At 45.0% G+C, this 26,474-nt stretch overlaps 1 protein-coding gene across 1 annotated transcript in view; it reads left to right on the forward strand.

Moving 5' to 3' along the window:
- Nucleotides 1-26,474, forward strand: part of LOC126334947 (leucine-rich repeat-containing G-protein coupled receptor 5-like) — a 355,730-nt gene that overhangs the window by 275,558 nt on the left and 53,698 nt on the right. The window contains exons 2-3 of the mRNA XM_049997690.1: nt 2,075-2,411; nt 25,719-25,880. Of these exons, the coding sequence (XP_049853647.1) occupies nt 2,075-2,411; nt 25,719-25,880 (499 nt within the window). The remainder of the gene's footprint in view (nt 1-2,074; nt 2,412-25,718; nt 25,881-26,474) is intronic.

The following is a 26,474-nucleotide window of genomic DNA, read 5'->3' on the forward strand; positions in this document are numbered from 1 at the left end:
GCTCAAGAAGTTTCAGTCCTGTGCCCCGCCAATATTCGGTGCATGCTTTGACATGGTGAGCTGGGCCGTTGTCGTGGTGGAGCAACCAAGTGTCCATTCTTGACTTCGGTCGCAGGTTCTTCAAAGATTGGATGACTTTGGGTAGGCACTGCTCAGCATATCACTTTTGGCTGTGACTGTTATCTGTGTCCAAAACAATACGCTCCACAATTCCACTTGATTTGAAAAAAAAAAAAAAACAGCAGTCATTATCTTCTTTACTGATCGGGATTTTCTGGCAGCTTCGGTTGTGTCGTCATCTTCAGAGACCCAAACTTTGTTTCGAGTCTTAGTCCGCACGTCATAATAGTACAGCCACGTCTCGTCGCCTGTCACTATGTTATTCACGTACTGAAATTGTCCCTTAAAAGACATTTTTAACATCTCCCGACACCAAGTCACACGTCATATCATCTGCTCATCCGTCAATATAAGCGGCACCCAGAGACAACAAAGTTCCATTACCTGCAAAAGATCTTGCAGAATCAAACGAAATGCTGGTGCATTTAGCCCTAAGGCGTCCCTTTCTGATTAGACAATACTGGCCATTAAAATTGCTACACCAAGAACAACTGCAGATGATAAACGGGTATTAATTGGACAACTATATTATACTAGAACTGACATGTGATTACATTTTCACTCCATTTGGGTGCATAGATCCTGAGAAATCAGTACCCAGAACAACCACCTCTGGCCGCAATAACGGCCTTGATACGCCTGGGCATTGAGTCAAACAGAGCTGGGGTGGCGTGTACAGGTACAGCTGCCCATGCAGCTTCAACACGATACCACAGTTCATCAAGAGTAGTGACTGGCGCATTGTGACGAGACAGTTGCTCGGCCACCATTGACCAGACGTTTTCAATTGGTGAGAGATCTGGAAAGAATGCTGGCCAGGGCAACAGTCGAACATTTTCTGTATCCAGAAAGGCCCGTACAGGACCTGCAACATGCGGTCGTGCATTATCCTGCTGAAATGTAGGGTTTCGCAGGAATCGAATGAAGGGTGCAGCCACGGGTCGTAACACATCTGAAATGTAACGTCCACTGTTCAAAGTGCCGTCAATGCGAACAAGAAGTGACCGAGTCGTGTAACCAATGGCACCCCATACCATCACGACGGGTGAAACCCCAGTATGGCGATGACGAATACACGCTTCCAATGTGCGTTCACCGCGATGTCACCAAACACGGATGCGACCATCATGATGCTATAGACAGAACCTGTATTCATCCGAAAAAATGACGTTTTGCCATTCGTGTACCCTGGTTCGTCGTTGAGTACACCATCGCAGGCGCTCCTGTCTGTGATGCAGCGTCAAGGGTAAGTGCAGTCATGGTCTCCGAGCTGATAGTCCATGTTGCTGCAAACATCGTCAAATGATCACTCACATTGTTGTTGTCTTTCAAACGTCCCCATCTGTTGACTCAGGGATCGAGATGTGGCTGCACGATCCGTCACAGCCATCCGGATAAGATACCTGTCATCTCGACTGCTGGTGATACGAGGCCGTTGGGATCCAGCACGGCGTTCCGTATTACCCTCCTAAACCCACCGATTCCATATTCTGCTAACAGTTATTGGATCTCGACCAACGCGAGCAGCAATGTCGCGATACGATAAACCGCAATCGCGATAGGCTACAATCCGACCTTTATCAAAGACGGAAACGTGATGGTACGGATTTCTCCTCCTAACACGAGGCAGCACAACAACCTTTCACCAGGCAACGCCGGAGAACTGCTCTTTGTGTATGAGAAATCGGTTGGAAACTTTCCTCATGTCAGCACGTTGTAGGTGTCGCCACCGGCACCAACCTTGTGAGAAAGCTCTGAAAAGCTAATGATTTGCATATCACAGTATCTTCTTCCTGTCGGTTAAATTTCGCGTCTGTAGCACGTCATCTTCGTGGTATTTTTATTGGCCAGTAGCGTACTTTTGTCCACCTCCTGTTAGTGTATAAGATATCTTTTCTAATCAGAGACAGAGAACACTGCCGGTAGTCAACAGCAGGTGTGGTGTGTGCCGCAGGATGGAGCGAGGCGGCCGGGCGCTGTGGCTGGCGCTGCTGCTGGGGGCGGCGGGGGCGGTGCCGCGGCAGCCGGCCATGGATGCGCGCTTCGGGCTGGGGCCGCGGGCTCGCGTGCCGCCGCTGGACCAGGGCTGCCCCGAGCCGTGCAGCTGCGCGCCCGTCCAGCTGACGGCCGTCTTCGGCCTCATGCTGTTCGTGCGCCAGGTCGTCATGAACTGCACCGCCACCGCGCTCACCGCGCTGCCGGGGCCCGTCTTCTACGAGGTGTACGCGCTGCTGCTCTCCCACAACAACATCACGCAGCTCGGCCCGCACGGATTCGCCGCCGACATGCAGGTAACTTAGTGTCGTGTGGCAAACAAGTGTCATCACAGTCGATGCAAATAGGCTTCCGCGGCCGTTGTCACAGCCAATGAAATTCATCTGGGTTTGAGGCCGCAGTGCAACTATAAATTCCGATGTTTCGGCTACTATCGCAAGACGCCTTCCTCGTGGTGCTCTGATAACTGCTGAATGAGCAGTAGTTTGGTTGCTTATACTGGGTGGTCCATTGATAGTGACCGGGCCAAATATCTCACGAAATAAGCATCAAACCAATAAAACGACAAACAACGCAACTCGTCTAGCTTGAAGTGGGAAACCAGATGGCGCTATGGTTGGCCCGCTATATGGCACTGCCATAGGTCAATCGTATATCAACTACGTTTTTTTAAAAAATAGGAACCTCCATTTTTTATTACATATTCGTGTAGTAATATGAATGTCTTCGTTGGACCATTTTTTTCGCTTTGTGATGGATGGCGCTGTAATAGTCACAAACGTTTAAGTACGTTGGTATCACGTATCATTCCGCCGGTGCTGACGATATTTGCTTCGTGATACATTACCCGTGTTAAAATGGACCATTTACCAATTGCGGAAGAGGTCGATATCGCGTTGATGTACGGCTATTGTGATCAAAATGCCCAACGGGCGTGTGCTATGTATGCTGCTCGGTTTCCTGAACGACATCATCCAAGTGTCCGGACCGTTCGCAGGATAGTTACGTTATTTAAGGAAACAGGAAGTGTTCAGCAACATATGAACCGTCAACCAAGACCTGCAACAAATGATGATGCCCAAGTAGGGGTTTTAGCTGCTGTCGCGGCTAACCCGCACATCAGTAGCAGAAAAATTGCGCGAGAATCGGGAATCTCAAAAACGTCGGTGTTGAGAATGCTGCATCAAAATCGGCACCCGTGCCATATTTCTATGCACCAGGAATTGCATGGCGACGACTTTGAACGTCGTGTACAATTCTGCCACTGGGCACAAGAGAAATTACGGGACAATGACAGATTTTTTGCACGCGTTCTATTTAGCGACGAAGCGTCATTCACCAACAGCGGTAACGTAAACCGGCATAATATTCACTATTGGGCAACGGAAAATCCACGTTGGCTGCGACAAGTGGGACATCAGCGACCTTGGCGGGTTAATGTATGGTGCGGTAGTATGGGAGAAAGGGTAATTGGCCCCCATTTTATCGATGGCAATCTAAATGGTGCAATGTATGCTGATTTCCTACGTAATATTCTACCGATGTTACTAAAAGATGTTTCACTGCATGACAGAATGGCGATGTACTTCCAACATGATGGATGTCCGGCATATAGCTCGCGTGCGGTTGAAGCGGTATTGAATAGCATATTTCGTGACAGGTGGATTGGTCGACGAAGCACCATACCATGGCCCGCACGTTCACCGGACCTGACGTTCCCGGATTCCTTTCTGTGGGGCAAGTTGAAGGATGTTTGCTATCGTGATCCACCGACAACGCCTGACAACATGCGTTAGCGCATTGTCAATGTCTGTGCGAACACTACGGAAGGCGCACTACTCGATGTTGAGATTAATGTTGTTACAAGTATTACCAAATGCATTTAGGTTGACGGACATCATTTTGAGCATTTATTGCATTAATGTTGTATGTACAGGTAATCACGCTGTAACAGCATGCGCTCTCAGAAATGATAAGTTCACAAAGGTACATGTATCACATTGGAACAACCGAAATAAAATGTTCAAACGTACCTAGGTTCTGTATTTTAAATTAAAATACCTACCTCTTACCGAATGTTAGTCTAAAATTGTGAGCCATATTTTTGTGACTATTACAAAGCCATCTATCACAAAGCGAGAAAAGTGGTCCAACTAAATCATTCATATTTCTTTACGTACTACACGAATATGTAATAAAAATGAGGGTTCCTATTTTTAAAAAACGCAGTTGATATCCGTTTGAACTATAGCAGCACCATGTAGCGGGCCAACTCATAGCGCCATCTGGTTTCCCCCTTCAAGAAAGACGAGTTTCGTTCTTTGTAGTTTTTTCGTTTGACGCTTATTTCGTGAGATATTTGGCCCGGTCACGATCGATGGACCACCCTGTATACCATGCTAAGTGCTGTCATCGGATATGTGGGTGAGGAGGAAGGTCTTCTTTTATCGGTCTTTGCATTGCCTACGTTTACAAGTGTCGTCACATCACCCTCCTCTCTCCCCACATTGAAAGAGGACAATTCGCTTGACACGTATCCTCAATCGTCAGTGTTCAGTGGCATTGCAAGAGAAAAGAATTCATTCCCAGATTTAATATCGAAACTAGGTCCGAATCAAACTAACAGTCTCCCAGTTCGCAGCTTAATGTGAAAATGTAGGGTGTATCAAAAGGGATCACCCGATTTTTAAAAAAAATCATAACTGCTATGTTACTTGAGATACGTGCGTGAACTGTCGCAAAGAACAAACTCTCGAATTTTACACGGTTCCCACTAGGTATAAGCAGTGAGCGCCCACTTCACTTCTAGCAAAACTTGTGTCGGGACAACAGAAAGCGTTTTGCGTGCTACGTTTTGCGCAGTGTGGGTCAGTAAAAACTGTTCAGCGTGACTTTCGTACTAGGTACGATGTGGATCCTCCTACAGCACAGAGCATTAGACGATGGCGTGAACATTTCCGAAAAACAGGTTGTTTGCGTAAAGTCAAATCGCCTGGCCGTCCCCAAAGTGTCTGACACACATATCGAACGCATCCGCCATAGTTTCACAAGGAGTCCGCAGAAATCCGTTCGCCGTGCAGCTCGACAGCTCAACGTGCCCCCGATGTCCGTCTGGCCGGAGTGTTGCGTCGACGTTTACACATGAAACCATACAAAATTCAGCTACTGCAAGCTCTTCACGAAGGTGACAAACAACTACGTGTAGCGTTCTGTAATTTCGTTTTTGGTAAGATAGAGGATGAAAGTAAAGGTTAATGAAAAGGTGGACCATCATAATGTGAGAATATGGGGTATGGAAGAACCTCGTGAAGTTGTACAAAATGAGAGGTGCTCTCCAAAATGTAATGTGTTTTGTGCAGTTTCACGGGAAAAGGTGTATGGTCCATTTTTCTTTGCCGAGAACACTGTTACGGGAAGCACATATCTCGATATGCTTGAGAACTTTCTTTTCCCACAGTTGGAGACTGATACGAACGGCTTCATTTACCACCAGTCTGGGGCACTGCCACTCTGGCAACTGGAAGTACGGGAATTTTTAAATCAAAGGATTAGTGAACGATGGATCGGTCGCACTGGACAAAATGATTCACCCTTACATTACTGGCCTCAAAGGTCACCGGACCTGACTGTATGTCATTATTTCCGATGGGGGTTTATAAAAGACACTGTTTATGTTCCTCCGTTACCAGCAACAATGAATGAACTGAGACATCGCATAACAGGAGCTGTAGAAGCTGCAACTCAAGACATGCTCGCCGCAGTGTGGGAACAACTTGAATACCGGATTGACATATGCCGTGCATCTCAAGGGGGGGCATATTGAACTCCTAAGAAAGGGTACGGAGAAAAAACTTTTGTTTTTCCCGTTCATCAAAAAACAAAATTCATTGTATGTGTTTATTAGTTTCAGAAATATAGACGTGCCAAATCGGATGATTCAAAATGGCTCAAATGGCTCTGAGCACTATGGTACTTAACATCTGAGGTCATCAGTCCACTAGAACTTTGAACTACTTAAACCCAACTTACCTAAGGACATCACACACATCCGTGCCCGAGGCAGGATTCGAACCTGCGACCGTAGCGATCGCGCGGTTCCAGACTGAAGCGCCTAGAACCGCTCGGTGACAGCGGTGCCCCCGTTCACACAGCTCGTATTGTCCAGGACTGGTTTCGCGGGCATTAATTGTCGCATTTGTGCTAATTGTCGCATTTGTGCTGGCCACCGTAGTCACCGAATCTCAGTTTTACTGAGCCTATTGGTGTATTTTGGAGAGCAGGGTGCGTGGTCTCTATCGCCTTTCATCATCTGTACTGGAACTTGCCATAATTTTGCAGGAAGAAAACCACACACGACCTTATTTATCCATTGCGAGACAACTGGAAGCTGTTTTGAACGCCAATGCGTTTCCTACATTATAGTGTGCATAGTAATGCGTTGTGGTTTTGATGTTTGCACATTTTTGTCCACCTCTTGTATACGAGGCTTGTCCAGAAAGTAAGTTCCGATCGGTCACGAAATCCAAACCACTGGGAAAATCCGGTAAAGCTTTGCACAGATGTGTTGGGAAGTATCTCTAGTATGCCCGTCGATCGTGTCGCATCGCTCTTTCCGTTCTGAGTGAACAGTGAGCACGTAAAGATGCATAGGGAATAGCGTCTCCCGCCAAGTATGAGGGCCTGGTTAGAGATTTCGCCTGTGTCATGTAGACCACATAACACAACTGTCGAGTAGTTCCTTCTTTATGCCAATTCTCGGCTGTACACACCAGGGGCAATGAAGACGCTCCTGCAGCGTTTCCGATTAGAAGTGTTTGATCATCTACTTCTACAACTACGTGATTACTCTGCTGTTCACAATAAAGTGCCTGGCAGAGGGTTCAATGAACCACCTTCAAGCTGTCTCTCTACCGTTCCACTCTCGAACGGCACGCGGGAAAAAAGAGCACTTAAATTTTTCTGTGCGAGCCCTGATTTCTCTTATTTTATCGTGATGATCATTTCTCCCTACGTAGGTGGGTGCCAACACAATGTTTTCGCACTCGGAGGAGAAAACTAGTGACTGAAATTTCATGAGAAGATCCCGTCGCAACGAAAAACGCCTTTGTTTTAATGATTGGCACTCCAGTTCACGTATCATGTCTGTGGCACGATCTCCCATATTTCACGATAACACAAAACGAGGTGCCACTCTTTGTACTTTTTCGATGTCATCCGTCAGTCCCACCTGATGCGGATCCCACACCGCACAACTATACTCCAGAGTGGGGCGGACAAGTGCAGTGTAAGCAGTCTCTTTAGTAGATCTGTTGCACCTTCTAAGTGTTCTGCCAATGAATCGCAGTCTTTGGTTTGCTCTACCCAAATTGTTATCTATGTAATCCTTACAATTTAGGTTATTTGTAATTGCAATCCCTAAGTATTTATTTCAATTTACAGCCTCCAGATTTGTGTGACTTATCGCGTAATCGAAATTTAGCTGATTTCTTTTAGGACTCATGTGAATAACTTCACACTTTCCTTATTCAGGGTCAATTGCCACTTTTCGCACCATACATATATCTTATTTAAATCAATTTGCAATTCGTTTTGATCATCTGATGCCTTTAGAAGACGGTAAATGACAGCATCATCTGCAAACAATCTAAGCGGCTACTCAGATTGTCTCCTATGTCGTTAATAAAGATCAGGAACAATAGAGGGCCTATAAAACTTCCTTGGGGAAGCCGCATATTACTTCTGTTTTAATCGATGATTACCACGAACTGTGACCTTTCTGACAGGAAATCACGAATCTAGTCGCGCAACTGAGGCGGTACTCTATAGGCACGCAGTTTGGTTAGAAGACGCTTGTGAGAAACGGTGTCGAAAGCCTTTCGGGAATCTAAAAATATGGAATCAACTTAACATCCCCTGTCGATAGCACTTATTACTTCATGAGTATAAAGAGCTAGTTGTGTTTCACAAGAACGATATTTTCTGAAACCGTCCTGACTATGTGTCAACAAACGTTTTCTTCGAGGTATTTCATAATGTTCGAATACAGTATATGTTCCAAAATCCTACTGCAAATCGATGTCAGTGATATAGGCCTGTAATTCAGCGGATTACTCGTACTGCCCTTTTTGGGTATTGGTGTGACTTGAGCAATTTTGCAGTATTTAGGAACGGATCTTTCTGTGAGCGAGTGGTTGTATATAATTGCTAAATATGGAGCTATTTTATCAGCATACTCTGAGAGGAACCTGACTGTATACAATCTGGACCGGAGGCCTTGCCTTTATTAAGTGATTTAAGCTGCTTCTTTACTCCGAGGATATCTACTTCTATGTTTCTCATCTAGGCAGTTGTTCTTGATTGGAATTCAGGAATATTTACTTCACCTTCTCTGGTGAAGGAGTTTCGGAAAACCGCGTTTAATAACTCTCCTTTAGTGGCTCTGTCATCAGTGACTCTCGCATTGAAGTACTCGCCGTATTTTGAACTTCTGTAAAACTTTGCCAATCTTGGGGATTTTGTGTTCTTTTAAATTTGGCATGCTTTTTTCGTTGCTTCTGCAACAACGATCTGACCCGTTTTGTGTACCATGGGGGATCAGTGCCATTACTTATTAATTTATGTGGTATATATATCTCTCAATTGCTGTCGATACTACCCCTCTGAAAACATTCCACAAATTTTCTACACTTATATGATCAGATCGGAAGGAGTGAAAAGTATCTCTTAAAAAGACGTTAAGAGCATTTTTATCAGCTTTTTTAAATAGATATACTACGCGTTTCTTTTTGATGGTTGTAGGAGTTACGGTATTCAGCGTAGCAGCAACTGCTTTGTCGTCGCTAACCCTGTATTCGTCACAATACTCACTATTTGTCAAGAATTATCTATTGCTAAAAGGTCAAGTATGCTTTCGGAACCATTTACGCTTCGAGTGGGCTCATGAACTAATTATTCAAAATAATTTTCTGAGAAAGCATTCAGTACAATTTCGGATGACGTTTTATGCCTGCCGCCGTCTTTAAACGTATAATTTTTCCAGCATATCGAGGGCAGATTAAAGTCACCACCGACTACAATTGTATGAGCGGGGTTACTTATTTGAATCTCCCACAATACAGAGCGTAACTGGCTCCCCCTGAGTCTCATCTCTGCTCACAAGAACCGCTGACTATGAAGACAAATTTTTCCCACAGACAACGAGCCGAAAGCTCAGGCGGCTGCTTTCTATGACGAGGATATTGGAAAGTTGATACAACACTACGACAGCACTCGAAGCTGGAGCGGCGGCTGTATAGAGAAGTAGGAGGAAGGTGTACCTAACTGTTGCAAATAAAACGTTTCTGGTTTTGACTGTGGTTTCCACTTTGCGACCGATCGGAAGTTACTTTCTGGACGACCCTCGTATTACCACCCTGAAAGGTGAAAGCATCGCTGGAATGTTGACTGCAGGGCTCGACAATCGGTTGGACGATCCCGATGACAAACAGCTCTGCAGCTGAATCTCGGGGAAAAAAACGCTAAGAGAACCGTACATCTGACATCGGGTTTAGACATTTGATTTTGGAGGAGTTGCTGCTTGAAGATTTTTCTGTGTCTCGTTTGTCCTACCAGCTATATGACGGCGTGCGTTGTTGTACAATAGCAACGAGCCTTTTCTTAGAAAAAATGCTAGTTTGTTCTGTCCACTGCCATTACTAAAACATGGGTATAACAAACAAAATATCCACGGGTGTACTGCCGGTCTATAGTGTCCAACGGGCACAATATTTCGGCGATCAAACATGTCGCCATCATCAGGTGAACTGACGGACTGAGCTCCTGTGAACGTGCCGGCACGGAGATCCGTACGCTATGGCTGCTCAGGGGGAACTGAGTTCGGTCGCGGCGGCGGCCGATTTAAATACCCTCCGCCCGCGGCGCGCTCCCTCCGCCGTCCGCGCCCCGCGCCACGGTAGCGCGGTGGAACAGATTGCGACGGCGTCTGAGATGACGTCGGTGTGATGGCTCTGTCCGCCATGGTCGTCACAACTATGCGTTTGCTCGATTTACTCTTGATTAATCCAATCGCTGGTTCCCAAGCCTTGCTAAGATTATAGCCACAGTCACGGTTTATGAGGTCGTCATTGGTGCGAATTTCGATGGCGTCTCTAACAACGCTGTCCCAGTATCTCGACGTCTGTACCAGAATCCTCGTGCGGTCATGTTTCCGACAAACAATGTTCAGCGACCGCCGACTTGCTCGGATACTTCAGTCGAGTGTGCCTCTGGTGTTCACGGCATCGATCCTCGACAGTACGCATCGTCTGACCAATATACGACTTGCCACATTGACACGGAATCTGGTACACGCCGGCCTTCCTCAAACCGAGGTCATCTTTGGCGCTCCCCACCAGTGCACGAGTTTTATTCGGAGGACAAAACACAGTTCCGACCCGGAGTTTCTTCAGAATGCGGGCGATTTTCCCCGAGAGTGCGCCTGTGTATGGAATAAATGCAGTGCCTACCTCCTCCCTCGTGACTTCATCCATCTCAACAGGTTGTGCTGCAGTGGCTGGGCGGAGAGCACGTTGGATCTGCCACTCTGAGTACCCATTTTTTCGAAACACAGTTCTCAGATGTTCCAATTCCTGGGGTAGACTCTCTGTGTCAGAGATAGTGCGCGCCCTATGTACTAGAGTTTTAAGTACCCCATTCCTCTGTGAAGGGTGGTAGCAGCTGTCTGCGTGTAAATACAGATCAGTCTGTGTTGTCTTTCGATACACCCCATGACCTAGGGTGACGTCAGCCCTTCTCCTGACCAAGACGTCAAGGAAAGGTAATTTACCATCCTTTTCAGTCTCCATAGTGAATTTGATGTTGGGGTGTATGGAGTTTAGATGTGTAAGGAAGTCAAGGAGTTTATCCATACCATGTGGCCAGAAGACGAACGTGTCGTCCACGTAACGGAAAAAGCAAGCAGCCTCATCGGCCTAGGGAAGGAGGGGATGGATGTCGGCCGTGCCCTTTCAAAGGAACCATTCCGGCACTTGCCTGTAGTGAATTAGGGAAACCACAAGAACCCTAAATCAGGATGGCCGGACACGGGATTGAACCGACGTCCTTCAGAATGCAGGTCCAGTGTGCTAGCCACCGCGCCACCTCGCTCGGTTGCACGCACGTCTTGTAAGCCATTACCAAAAAAGAATCAGTTTGCATGAATCTCCGTCACACCTACGTGACAGGCATCTGTACGAACTTGGCGGTGTCCTTGGTTGCCTATGCGTAACGTGAAATTTAACGCAGTCTTGTATTACAGGCAGGACAACGAAACTGTGTGTTTCTGTCAAGGATGTAGTAGATACGCACAGTGTAGTTATGAATAGAGAAAGAACTGCATTGCCAACAGTTGCCAACAGTTGATTAAAATGTTCTTTTCATTCAGTTCACAATTTAAAAGACATCTTTTCCATTTATCCCGGGAACTTTCGCTTTGTAAGTGTATCTAAAACTAGGACCCATAGCGGTAACATTTTCTGAAAAGACAGTTTTCGTTCACGTCTATTCGACAGAGTTCCGTGGCTAACTCCAGTTATCAGCTCAAAATTGCGATACGTATCCTATTGACACTCAGTAACAACTCCTCCACTTAAACATCACATTGTAACATTTCTGGCTTACTTTAAGCTACCGTGGCGCTTATCACTCTAAATGACATTTACGTTTTTGATGGATTTTTCAGTTTCTGTAGACAGATTAGCTAAACCTGTGCTGCCGCACTACGAATCTGGATGTAAGAAAATTTGGGTATAGTAATAAATATTGTGATGAAATACTGTAGCGAGTCTGAAGGACTGATTTAATTCGTCATTTTATTTGCTTCTTCGTAATCATTTATTTCAATATTACACATATTCTTAGAAAGGAGTCATCCTCGTGCACTGTCGCTCAAACAGCACCACAACCCACGGAGATTGGCAAGGCAAGGGCAAAGCGCGAAAACATCGCTCGATGGCATCCCAGAATTGCTCTATAGGATGGTTGCAAGTTAAACTGGAAAAACCACGCAAGCACAGTAACTCCGATGAAGAGTTTTCCTCAAGCCTGTAGGGGGTTCGATGTGTGGCGCATCGTCTTGCTGAAAGTACAGATCACTTCCGCAATGCTCAGGTGCGAATCGAGGCTTCTGTCCTTGGGGAGAGGAGTGTCTCAGTTTGTTACGGTCCTTCTATCCGCCCGCCAAGTTTCCTGCCAAGTACTGTGAAGTAAGTCTTCCAATGCATGGTGGCAACTGCTTGCGTTATCTGTTGTCTCAGCTCGTCGACGTTTCGTGGAAGCGGAGGAATAAACACTCTTGTCTTTAGTGTAACCTCACACGCAGAAGTCCACTGGCGTTAAATCAAGTGATCGTTGTGGGTAGGACATTGTTCCTCCACGTCTAATCCAACTCGACACATTCCTACGGAAATAAATTTCACGATAATAATGTGGTGGTGTCAACATGCTGTAAAATAAATTCTGTGCCCATATCCCGTTGCAGTTGAGGTATTTGATAATGTTCAAGGATGTCCAGGTACGATGTGCCAGTTACAATTGAGTCGGCAAAAATAGAATGGACCGTAGATCTAATTACAGCCTACAGCGCAATAACATTTACATTAGGTGAGTCCCATACACGTTCGATTACGTAACGTGGTTTCTGATCATTCCATATCCGAAAATTCTGCTGACTGACTGTATCGCAGGTGTGGAAGGTTATTTGTCACTGAACATGATTTTATTACGAAAATTTGTTTCAAATTACTATAAAAAACTCAGCACGCTTTTCTTTGGCATTTTCGCTTGGAGCTCACAACAGTTTGTAGGGTTTGAATGACAGGCGTTTCCGTAATACCTGCCACACTGTAACACTGGGCATATTCAATTCTAAACTGGCACGTCTTATTGATTTACTTGGACTACAAATGTAAGACTGCCGAACTTGTTCAATTGCTGCGTGAGAGACTGCTGGCCAACCCTTACCCGGTGTCCTATGTGATATACAGCCAGTTTCAGTGAAACGATTGTGTACCATTCAATAATACACTCCTGGAAATTGAAATAAGAACACCGTGAATTCATTGTCCCAGGAAGGGGAAACTTTATTGACACATTCCTGGGGTCAGATACATCACATGATCACACTGACAGAACCACAGGCACATAGACACAGGCAACAGAGCATGCACAATGTCGGCACTAGTACAGTGTATATCCACCTTTCGCAGCAATGCAGGCTGCTATTCTCCCATGGAGACGATCGTAGAGATGCTGGATGTAGTCCTGTGGAACGGCTTGCCATGCCATTTCCACCTGGCGCCTCAGTTGGACCAGCGTTCGTGCTGGACATGCACACCGCGTGAGACGACGCTTCATCCAGTCCCAAACATGCTCAATGGGGGACAGATCCGGAGATCTTGCTGGCCAGGGTAGTTGACTTACACCTTCTAGAGCACGTTGGGTGGCACGGGATACATGCGGACGTGCATTGTCCTGTTGGAACAGCAAGTTCCCTTGCCGGTCTAGGAATGGTAGAACGATGGGTTCGATGACGGTTTGGATGTACCGTGCACTATTCAGCGTCCCCTCGACGATCACCAGAGGTGTACGGCCAGTGTAGGAGATCGCTCCCCACACCATGATGCCGGGTGTTGGCCCTGTGTGCCTCGGTCGTATGCAGTCCTGATTGTGGCGCTCACCTGCACGGCGCCAAACACGCATACGACCATCATTGGCACCAAGGCAGAAGCGACTGTCATCGCTGAAGACGACACGTCTCCATTCGTCCCCCCATTCACGCCTGTCGCGACACCACTGGAGGCGGGCTGCACGATGTTGGGGCGTGAGCGGAAGACGGCCTAACGGTGTGCGGGACCGTAGCCCAGCTTCATGGAGACGGTTGCGAATGGTCCTCGCCGATACCCCAGGAGCAACAGTGTCCCTAATTTGCTGGGAAGTGGCGGTGCGGTCCCCTACGGCACTGCGTAGGATCCTACGGTCTTGGCGCGCATCCGTGCGTCGCTGCGGTCCGGTCCCAGGTCGACGGGCACGTGCACCTTCCGCCGACCACTGGCGACAACATCGATGTACTGTGGAGACCTCATGCCCCACGTGTTGAGCAATTCGGCGGTACGTCCACCCGGCCTCCCGCATGCCCACTATACGCCCTCGCTCAAAGTCCGTCAACTGCACATACGGTTCACGTCCACGCTGTCGCGGCATGCTACCAGTGTTAAAGACTGCGATGGAGCTCCGTATGCCACGGCAAACTGGCTGACACTGACGGCGGCGGTGCACAAATGCTGCGCAGCTAGCGCCATTCGACGGCCAACACCGCGGTTCCTGGTGTGTCCGCTGTGCCGTGCGTGTGATCATTGCTTGTACAGCCCCCTCGCAGAGTCCGGAGCAAGTATGGTGGGTCTGACACACCGGTGTTAATGTGTTCTTTTTTCCATTTCCAGGAGTGTAGTTTTATCTTTGAGGCGGTGGCTTCCGATATTTAGATCTGATTTGTCTCTGGACTTTAATAGTGGAATTGGATTCATGAAACCTTTAACAACACTGCGCACACTATGCGCCGTTATACAACTCGATGATGTCTGTCGGAGTAATTCATTAGCGCATGCCACCTAGTGTAAACGTCGGAGTGTTAGTCGGGAATAAAACTTGCAGCTATACTGCAGTCAGTGTTGTATCAAACATTTCTTTAAGTTATTTACCCGTTTTACAATTATATGTTACTTTTGTATAACTAATTTGTAAACATCATGTATAACACCTGAACGTGAGGAAAAACGCTTCAAACCGTCTGTAAGAACTAAAACACCTTAAGGTAATATACACTGCAGTCCATTAACATTTCAGCGTCATAAAATATAGCAAATAACGGAAATTTCACTTATTGGTGCGTATATTTGTAGTTGATGTGGCAGTTTAGAGTGTGCAACACTAGGCAGAACTGTACCTCTGGCAGCAACAACGGCTCTAACTCGGCTTGGTATCGAGTCGAACTGGGCTTCGATCGCGCATGTGGGCACGTCAGTCGATGCTGCTTCAACTCTGTACCAAAGATCATCGATAATTGTGGCTGTTGAGAGATGGCGAGCCGGTACCTCGGCAACCAATGGCAAGATGGTTTCCGTGGCTGAGAGATGTGGAGAACATACTGACCGGGGTAACATCTGAACACTCTTTGTATCGAGGTAGGTCAGGACAGCATGGGAAATACGCGGTCTAGTGTTACCTAGTCACACCCATCGGCCTTTACGCTAGAACCGCCAACGGACATTTTTACCCCATAGCGAAATTTTAACCCCTCTCTTTCATCTAATTATTTTAGAGTAGTCTAGATCATTATGAAATGAAAATCAAAGCTTTCAGTTCTGTAGTTTTCGAGAAAGAATAATAATTACCTAACACCGCCGACGTGACATTTTTGTACCTTTGAATAAACTAACAAGGAGAGGTCCCCAACGGTGGCATCGACTTTTTGAAACCACATATATGGTGATGTACATTAAGATAGGAGCTATTTTGAGGTATCACACCTTGTAGCGATTCACAATGGTGAGCCCTCGTTTACGAGTAAGTTACGAAAAAATGTTTCGGAATTTTGCGTTATGGTGAATAACGTCAAAAAAGGCAAATTATGTAGTCCAGTTGCGTAGTGCCATGGATAGGATAATGGCTTCAAATGCAAGAGATTTTGGGTTCGAATTGCGTGAGATGCAGTAAATTTTATTTTTAAATCTTTATCGAAATGACTTTGATCACTATTTATTCAATTAATTGATTTACGTGTAATTTTTATTTTTGTTCCTTCGTGACATTGTTTTAATCACTGTATGAACTTTTTTCATTTGTTTCTTTTTTTTATATCAACTTTTGTCAATAGGAATTTAATTATATTTAGCTGTTATTCGATGACGTGATAATTCTTATCTATCAGTTAAAAAACGAAAGACTAAATAATTTATTTATGCTGACTGTGTATTGGTGTGAAAAAATGTATTTTATCGTTACCAGATGTGCAATTATTTACATGGTAACCGTCACACAAACATTTAAGACATCACCTAAAAACCTATTGCACTATGGTCAAAATAATGCAGATGATGATTTAAATGAAATATGGGTGTATAAGTATGAAGAAATTCAAACAATATGTAATGTGGACGGAAAAATAGGGAGATAAAAGAAAAGAAAATAAATCAAAATTAATACACAAAATCAATTAAAAACATATGGACAGAAATTTCAAGTGGGGAAAAGAATGACAGGAAGTAAAATGTAAGCTAATGAAGAAGTTGATATTAATGTTAAAATGTTGTGACAACGGAATGAAAATAAAAAAATTACATTTAAATCAATTAATCGAATGAAAGTGGTCATCAGTCATTTCGATAAAGATTTAAAAGTAAAAAAATACTTCTCCAATTGAAATCACAATCCACTATCCATACACGTGACGCTACAGCCTTATCCATTACACCACACAAGCAGTGTATGTAACGCACCTTTTTAACGCAGAAAATTTTGAATTTTTTCGTCAATTATTCGCAAATGGGAGCCCACCAGGGTGAATGGCCGCAGTGTGTGACACCTAGAATCTTAACCTACACAACCGTATAGATGGTTTCAAAAAGTCGATACACGCTGGAGACCGCCCTTGTGAGCGATGCTGATTACTACACATTGTTGGTTGCCTTTATTGTGTCTGCTGCTGCGATGCAGGTACGAAACTGTAAGTGTGGCATCTTTCACGGTCATGCACATGTCAAAAGGTTGTAATGCAGTATAAGGTGCTTTATCAGTAATTTGGCGATCGACGTAGAGGTAGAAGCAACTGACAGAACAAAGTGGGAAGTGCTTCCTGGAAACTGTGGTCAGCAAAGTGTTCTTCAGGAGGATTGTGGTCCATCTGCATACACGAAAAGGTGTATTACCAGTGACTTTCTCTCGGGTGATTGGCGTTTGTTTATTGACAAACTTGTTCTCATACGCGTTCACAAATGTACTGAAACAGAGTCGAATAGAGTGTTGTGAACCGAAGAATGGTCATTTCCGTTAGAAGAGCTTGATGCATTTATTGAGTCTGTATTGTCAGTCCAAAGCAATGGAAGTGGAGCTTTTTTGATCACAGAAGTAGGGAATGCAATTTTACAAATCTGATGTACGTCATCGTTTCAAGAAAAAAGAGGTTTCACAGGTTTGATTTGAAGTCGACTCGGTCGTAGTAACCAAAATGGACAATTTTGCTTTCATGGCACATGTATGGTAGGCTTTCGTAGCAAACTGTGAAAGCGTGTATATTCCTGGTCCATATATCTGCATCGACGATCAGTTGTTCGCATCCAAGTGTAGAAGACGATTCACTGAGTTCACGGCTGCAAAACTGACTAGTGTGCACAGAAACATTGGATGGCTGTCGATAAAGACTCCAAATATATGCTAAGGTTTTTACATGTCTTGGTAAAGACGAAATTCATCCTGGTTGTGAACGTCTTAGTGAATTTGTAGTGAAATACCTACGTAAAGGAAGGAATGTTACTTGTGACGGCTTCTTCGCCTCACTTTCACTAGTGTGAGAGATGAAAACGAAGCGAACAATGTGACTTGCTTAGAAGGGACGTGCTTTGAGTGCATGAAGAAAGCTCGCGAGACCTTCTACAAGAATGTAGTTTTCAAAACCGACGTTATGGTCCTCGCTGAAAAATACTTATCAGTTTCTTGAATTAATAGTTACGAATTAGAACTGGGACGAAGTCAAATCCTGACATAGTGACGTTTCACAATGACACTAAGTGCGGTGCAGATGTTGAGCAGATGGCCTGCAAATACCTAGTGAAAAGCTGGTGGATGAATCTGACCTGTTCGTACTTTTTATAATATACTGTTCTGTTCGGGCCACTAAAAGAAGCTCATCGTGGGATTCATTTTGAAGATGAAGAGGCCGTCAAAACATCCGTGCGTCAATGGCTTAGGAAGCAGAGCTGTGATTTTTACCGTGCTGGGATACATGCCCTTGTTCAAAGATGGACCAAAACTGTAGAATGGGCGGAGATTACATTGAAAAATGACAAAATGATCCTCAATGTTGTGGTTTTCAACCTATGTAATTGCATTTAAATTTCCTGACAATTAAACGAAAAAAAATAGGAGGCATTACTTTTTGACTGACCCTCGTAGAATTGTATAGAAACCAGAGACAGGTCTGTAGCTATTCACATTGAGTCATTAAACGTACGTGGGTAACGCAATCAGTTCATGATACCCAGATCTTGTAAAGGGGAAAAAAATCATATAAATGTTCATCGTGCGATAAACCAGCTTGCAAGATCTGTATTGTTAGAGATTCCTATGTGCGTGCATATTCCAGCAGTCTATGGACAACGATTACCTGTAGGCATATAAAAGTAACGTATTTACTTACACATACTGTAATGTTCACCTTTAGATAATATGTATCAAAGTGTAAACCTACGTTAGAATATCGTAACGTAGCGACGGTACAATTTGTGTTCTTGCTTGTTACCGAAAACTTTTTGACTGGACTGTATTTCTACAACAACACAAGATTTCTTCATAACTTCACGAATAATTTTCAAGTATTTTCATATTTGCCTGAAACTGGACAAGAATTAAGGAAATATTCAATTATTACTTTGTTACTTGAAAATATTTTAAAATAAATTGTAAGTATTTAACATGACCTTAATTAATGTTTAGAATGAAAACGAAACAACACATCATTAGACTAGCTGTTTGTTACAGAAAGACTCATCCTCGCCAAAAGAGGTCTAAGAACAAGCTGTAGATGCAAGAACTAGATATGGGACATTTTTGTCCCGGCGGGGGTTTTATGGGATTCGAAAAATTCGGCGGTTCTAGTGTTAACACGTCAGAAACGAATAGAGAAGTGAAAGTGAAGTGGAGGTGATACGATGGTTTATATTAGAAAAGAAAGGAAAAGCTACCACTACAAAAGTTACCACTGTGTGCCCGCTACTGACCTTATTTTTAATGAGACCGCAGTCAGCGTGGGGGTCGCAATTGGACGTTAACGCTGTTCTGAAAGTTGCACTAACATGGCGTCTTCACTGCAAGTAATTTGGCCCAGCGCATTATTGTCGTAGCATCGATTCTTGACCAGGTCCTGCTGTCTGAAATAGCTTGCTACCATATACGTGACTTGGATATTCAGGCTACGGCAGACTTCTAAGTGAGATAGTGGAACTTTTATAAGGATGCCAGTGCCCTTTTTTTGTCAGCACACTGGTGTAAGGATGCCAGTGCCCTTTTTTTGTCAGCACACTGGATTACAAAGTTATATGCTCACAACGATCTAGGATCTGTGAATCACATGCAATATAATCTACCATACACAGTGATCAGTAAAACACAAACTAATAAACAAAAACTCTGCACCGTTGCAGACTCGCGTCAAAACGCAACCACGCATGCTGACTGTAAGACGACCAGACTCTGTCTCAGTCACTGACAATGTGGATCAGTTTTTGGGGTATTGTTAATGACAACACGACAATGAATGAAGCAATTCTGCTGTCGATATGTTTTCTTTTCCTAAAAAAGTTATACTCACATTATTTTAATAAGTACATGCTAATGAGTTGATTGAAGAGAGACATTTCAGCGCTTTTCTATTTCTTATTTAAGATATTATTTAATTAGTAAATAATGTTGACGTTATATGTTTTGGCAAACTAGCCATATCCCGTAGCCAATCGGGGTATAGCACGCTCTGTTGATTCCATGTCAGCTAAAAGGAGGAGGTCACCAACATGTAGTAAGATGTGCAAGCATTCGCGTAGCCGTCGTCCTTAGTCGCAAATACCAATAATTTATTTTTCCTGGCGTCTATTGGCTTTTATAAAGCGTAAGACACTTTGGATGACAAGAGCCACAAGCGTTACAGTGATTAAGCTGGGCTTGTATGACGATGACGAATGCAATCTGGGAACATTCCATCTCCCCGGAGCCTCCGCAGTCAAATACATCTAGGGTTAATGCAACATGCAGAACTAGAAGATGAAGTGGTGGCAACCCTGTGCCCAGTCGTTTCGTTGGACGCTATACAATCACTGCATCACTCTCTGGTACCAGATCCAAGTGAAACATCTCCTTAGAAAAATTAATGAGTTACTGTGCTGATAAACCTCTTACGTTATTTTATTTTCAAACAGCTGAGCAGAACTGAACGTACTCAGACATTTCTCTCTTTACTTATTCTGATCAACATTAAACTGGCACAATATTTTTAGCGCAACGCAATCTGACTTTCAATAATCCCTACAAAAGAATGGCCCTGACTAACAATAACCTATACCTTTCACGAGTCACTGACCTCACAAAAATCTTCGTTACTCGAACTACTGCAATACAGCGAGCGCCAATACTGCCAGCTAAATAAAAGATTATAGCTACTGAAGGCACTAACTACTGATAGGCGTAGTTAGCAAATGAAAGATTTTGATAGAGAACAAACAGTGTATTTACTTTAATAGTGTTCAAAAGTCATATATCATGACATCCAGTCTTACAAATTTACTGTCTCTGTTGGACACACGTCCATATCGTCCGCTCTCAAAATTCTGCCATCTCTCTCCCCACATCCACCACTGCTGTCAGCTGACCTCCAACTGCGCAACCCTGGGCGCTGTTCACATCTAACTGCCCAACACTACAATAGCAAATATTCCAACAATGAAAACCAGCCGCAGACTGCACACAGCACAGTCAGTGATTTTCATACAGAGCGCTACGTGGCGTTACCAACATAAAAACCTAAACAGCCTGCTTACGCAAAGAAGTCGCAACAATGCTTACCATTCTGCCAGTACGTGGTGCTCCAGATGTTGTTACACTATTCCTGTGTCTTTCTGTAAACGAGCAAATTTTCTGAATGAAAATTTGTACTGAGGCCGGGATTTGAACTCAGGCCTTCTGCTCACTAGGCAGATGCGCAAACCACTAAGCGACCCTGGCACAGTGGCTGTCTACACCTGCACGGACCACTCTAACATGCATCGCTCCTGAGTCCAAATTCTCATTCACACCTCAGCCCACTTGGTATTCCCCCTAAACGCGAAGAGCTTTGCTGAGGCTTTGCAACTCTTGAATCAAGTTACATGATGTGGTTGTACAGCCCAGCACAGCCAAGATAACCATACATTTGTCCTCTCGGGCGCTAGCTGCGTGGGGCCGTTTGGATCCTGCGCTGAGTTGAGTATGGTCGTCCTAAATCCATCAGTTCCATATTTGGGTGACAATCGTGGTATCTCAATCAGCGCAAACAGCAACATCGCGGAACGATAAGCCACAACCTCGTTTGGCTACAATCTTTGCCCTGTCGGAATTCCAATATGTGCTGATAGGCGTTTCTCCTTCTTACACGAGCCATAACACAATCTTCTTACAAACAGCATTCTAATGCGGTTTCTTAAGGAAAAACTCACTGATGTTACTCGTACTCACTTTGTGTTGCTGTGCTGAAACGTTAATCATTAGCATATCGAAGCATATCGCGTCGATTCGAAGTTTCATGGTACTTCAGTTCTGTTAGCCAACATTTTACATCTGTAGTTTGAGTCTTATGACTTCAAAATCGATAGCAACTATATCGGAAAGGCATAAAATGTATTCGCAGTTGCTAATATCAAGAAGCATCAGCTGTATAATGGAATGACGACAATCAAAATTTGTGTCGTACCTTTGCTCGAACCCCGATTACTCGCTGTAGGTGTTCAGTCGCCATAACCGCTTTGGACTCACGGCCAGCCACAGACTGCCGTATATCGTCGTTACTTCGTCACAAGCTGTACTTGCACATACATGTAGTTCACGTACAGCGGAGAAAATTTTAATTGAAAATCGCTGCCTGGTGTCGGTGGATAAATACGATATTGCTGTGTCTGTTTTCTTAAGAGTAACGATTCAATGTTCCTACGGACATGCACGCAGTAGTCGGCTGTAGTCGCCGCAGTGCATCTTTCTTCTTAACAACACTGGTACTCCAATATCGAAAATTGGAAAGAAGTAAATAAAGCTATTTAGCACACAAATAAAAAGCGAATTAATAGTATTTAAAACCTTAGTAGCTGGCGTCCCTCGCTCCTTCCACTACTATAAAAACTACAAGAAGATAAATATTTAAATTTTGTGTGGTTTCCCAGAATCACTTTGCGCAATTAATGGGATTGTTTCTTTGAGTAGTACATGTTAGATTTCCTTCCCTCATCTTCCTCCAATCTGTGGTTCTCGAACGGACTTTAAACCATATCATCCTTTGCCCTTTCCTCCAACTCTGCAACGCCCTGCTCCTACGGTGTGGACCCATTTACAGGACGTATTGGTACTCTTGGCCGAGTAAGAGGACGCCCCACAGGATATCACTTTCTCACCCTCTCACTTCTGGCTTTTCAGTCCAAAAACTACTCTCGCAAGGCTTTCTTCTTGTGTGTTTGCTAGGCTTCAAACTTATCATAGACATCTGAATTATCCTTTCCTCTGTACCCTCCCGCCCACTCTCTCTCTCTCTCTCTCTCTCTCTCTCTCTCTCCCTCTCTCTCTCTCTCTCTCTCCCTCTCTCTCTCTGCCTGTCTCTTTCTCTCTCTCTAAATCTGCATACGGATATCTCCCCAAAGAGTGGTCAGGAGCATTTTCTGTGGTGTTTTTGCAACGTGTAGTTGGAATGAGCTCAAATAAATACTGCTCATCATGTCTTTTATGCGACGCCCGGCGTCGGTTTATTCCCATTACAAACAAAATGATTTTTAAATCTGAATTTTACGTGCCCATTCGACAGAACGCTTCCAGATCTGGCTGGTCCGATGTTGGTTTTGCCGATGTATGTTAACAGGGCCAGTAAAATGCGAAGAATAACCAGTACTCCAGCAGCAACACCACTGCCCTGGCCCGCGCTGGCTGCCACCGCCATGCAGGAGTCTGCTATTCAGTCACTGCTACAGTACTGATTATTCGTCGTGTTTTACTGTTCCTGTTAATGTACACTCATGCTCATAAATTAAGGATAATGGCAGAATGTGGTGCCACACAACGTGGAACTACACAAAACTGGCGCTAAAAACATACGCACATAGGGAACACACAAGACGCAGATCTGTAAGTCCACGGTATTGGTGATAAGTTTAGAAAAACGTCCAGAAACACATGTGCTACAAAACGCCACTGTTTCCTGCGTATGTACGCCGACAGCAATATGGGATATGATCACCATGCACACGTACTCAGGCCGCACAACAGGTTAGCATACTCTGAATCAGGCGGTCGACCAGCTGCTGGGTTATAGCCTCGCATTCCTGCACCAGAGCCTGTCGGAGCTCCTGAAGTGCCGTAAGGGTTCGAGACGTGCAGCGATACGTCGACCGAAAGCATCCCAGATGTGCTCGATGGTGTTTAGGTCTGGAGAACAGGCAGTCCACTGCATTCGCCTGATATCTTCTGTTTCAAGGTACTCCTCCACGATGGCAGCTCGATGGGGCCGTGCGTTATCATCCATCAGAAGGAAGGTGGGACCCACTGCACCCCTGAAAATGCGGACATACTGGTCCAAAATGACGTTCCGATACACCTGACCTGTTACAGTTCCTCTGTAAAAGACATGCAGGGGTGTACGTGCACCAGTCATAATACCACCGCACACCGTCAAACCACGACCTCCATACTGGTCCTTTTCAAGGACATTAAAGGGTTGGTATCTGGTTCCTGGTTCACGTCAGATGAAAACACGGAGAGAATCACTGTTCAAATTATACCTGGACTCGTCCGTGAACTTAACCTCGGACCACTGTTCCAATGACCATGTACTGTGTTCTTGACACCAGGCTTTACGAGTTCTCCTGTGACCAGAGGTCAGTGGGACGCACCTTGCAGGTCTTCTGGCTAATAAACCATGTCTGTTCAGTCGTCTGTGGACTGTGTGTCTGGAGACAACTGTTCCGGTGGCTGCGGTAAGGTCCAGAGCAAGGCTACCTACAGTACTCCGTGGCCGTCTGCGGGCACTGATGGTGAGATATCGCTCTTGTTGTGGTATTGTGCACTGTGGACGTCTCGTACTGTAGCGCCTGGACAGGTTTCGTGTCTGCTGGAACCGTTGCCACAATCTTGAGATCACACTTTGTGGCCCACGGAGTGCCCGTGCTACGACCTGCTGTGTTTGACCAGCCTCCACTCGCTCTAATATTCTACCTATCATAACGTCATCAATATGTGTTCTTTGAGCCATTTTCAACACACAGTCACCATTAACACGTCTGAAAACGTCTGCACACTTACTCGCTGCACCGTACTCTGACACGCACCAACACACCTCTGCGTATGTGGACTGCTGCCAGCGGCACCGTGCGACGACCGCAGGTCAAATGCACCGCATGGTCATACCCCGAGGTGATTTAAACCCGCAAACCGACCACCAGAGCGTTGTTTCACCATGTATCAGCATTATCCTTAATTTATGAGCATGAGTGTATATCGGTAAAACGAATATCGCACTAGCCTACTCTGGTAATGCTTCGTCGAAGGGGCACATACAATTCTGATTTAAAGGTCTTTTTTTTTTTTTAAACGAGGAACAGACCAAACCAATTGGCTGACGCTGGGCGTCATATGAAAGACGTGGTGAGCGGAATTTGTTTGGTTCAAAAATGGCTCTGAGAACTATGGGACTCAACACCTATGGTCATCAATCCCCTAGAACTTAGCACTTACCTAAGGACATCACACAACACCTAGTCATCACGAGGCGGAGAAAATCCCTGACCCCGCCGGGAATCGAACCCGGGAACCTGGGCGCGGGAGGCGAGACCGCTACCGCACGACCACGAACTGCGGACCTTGGGCTGACGTCTTCTAATCGTTGCGACAACGAAATTGCAAGTATGTGCCAAAACACGAGTAAAAAGAAGCCAGACGACCCGTAGAAGAGACACCCGGTATATTCTCTACAAACCTCTGTGAAGTGTATGGCACATAGCACTTCCCATCGTACCATTTATTAGGGCTTCTCGACTTTTTATTCGCGTAAGGAGCGCGGGAAAAAACACTGCTTCAGTGATTCTTTGCACGTTGCAATTAGTCTAATACTGTCTCCGTGGTCCCTATGGGAGCGATACATGAGGGACTGTAGTACGTTCCCAGATTCCTCAGTTAATATTGGTTCTCAGAACTTTTCAAGTAGGCTCTCATCGAATAGTGTCTGCCAGTTCAGTTTTTTCAGCGGCTCGGTGTCACTTTCTCGTGGGTCAAACAAACCTGCGACCATACATTTCACCTTTCTTTGTGTACCTTCAGTATCCACTAACAGGATGGATCCCACACGCCTGCACGATGCACTAGGACGGGTCGCACGGTAGTTCCCTAAGCAATCTCCGTTTGTAGACTGACTGCATTTTCCCAGAGTCCGACTAATGAACCGAACCTGCCAGCTGCTTTACTTACGACCAGGCCTATGTCATCATCCCATTTCATACAACCACAAATTGTTTCATCCAAGTGTTTGCATGAGTTGACTGACTGCAACCCGCCTCACAGCTGGACCTCCTGTGCCGTAGGTGTCGGACTTGCGAGAGCTGGACCTGCGAGACAACGCCATCCACACCATAGACGAGGACGCCTTGAAGGGCCTGCACAGCCTGACCAGCATCGCATTGGACCGCAATAAGATCCAGACGGTGCCGCCTCAGCTCTTCGACGACTGTCCGGAGATTGAATACGTGAGTACTCTCTCTTACGTGTCTCTCATAGCTCCTTCCATAGCCCTGGTTTATTGTGATTTAATTCTGGTAGCGGCACAATCCGCTGCTCTTCAGCTGAGTGACATGACAGCTAATACAAGAAGAAAAAGTTACATGTAAAGGCGATAAATAAGGGGGACATAGAGTAAGGGGAGATAATGGAGGTAAACATAAACTGACATGGAGACGTTCATGGGGGTCAATTAAAAAAGTTGACTTAAAGGTAAAGAACACAGTTGCAATTCGTAGAGCATAAAAAAGACACTGGAGTCACACGCACATGTTAAAAGTTGCCCACAGTATTAAAAACACCCCAGAACAGCACACTTTAAACCCACTTGGAGCACACACAATGAAGAATAAAGCTGCCAGGTGGGACCTGCCGAGGGAGAGTCGTCTTGTGTAAGTGAAGTGTAAATAAATTTAAACCTCTTGCAATTGTTCCCTGAGCACGGGTGAGGAAAAGAGAATTATATTCGCACTTGTGGCAGTGTTCACATTTGTTTTATGTTCGTTTGTGTCTTTTGATATTCTACCAACACTCTGCGCACCAAAAATAATAAGTGTTTCGTA

Source organism: Schistocerca gregaria, chromosome 2, assembly GCF_023897955.1.
Source record: "Schistocerca gregaria isolate iqSchGreg1 chromosome 2, iqSchGreg1.2, whole genome shotgun sequence".
Lineage (NCBI taxonomy): Eukaryota > Metazoa > Arthropoda > Insecta > Orthoptera > Acrididae > Schistocerca > Schistocerca gregaria.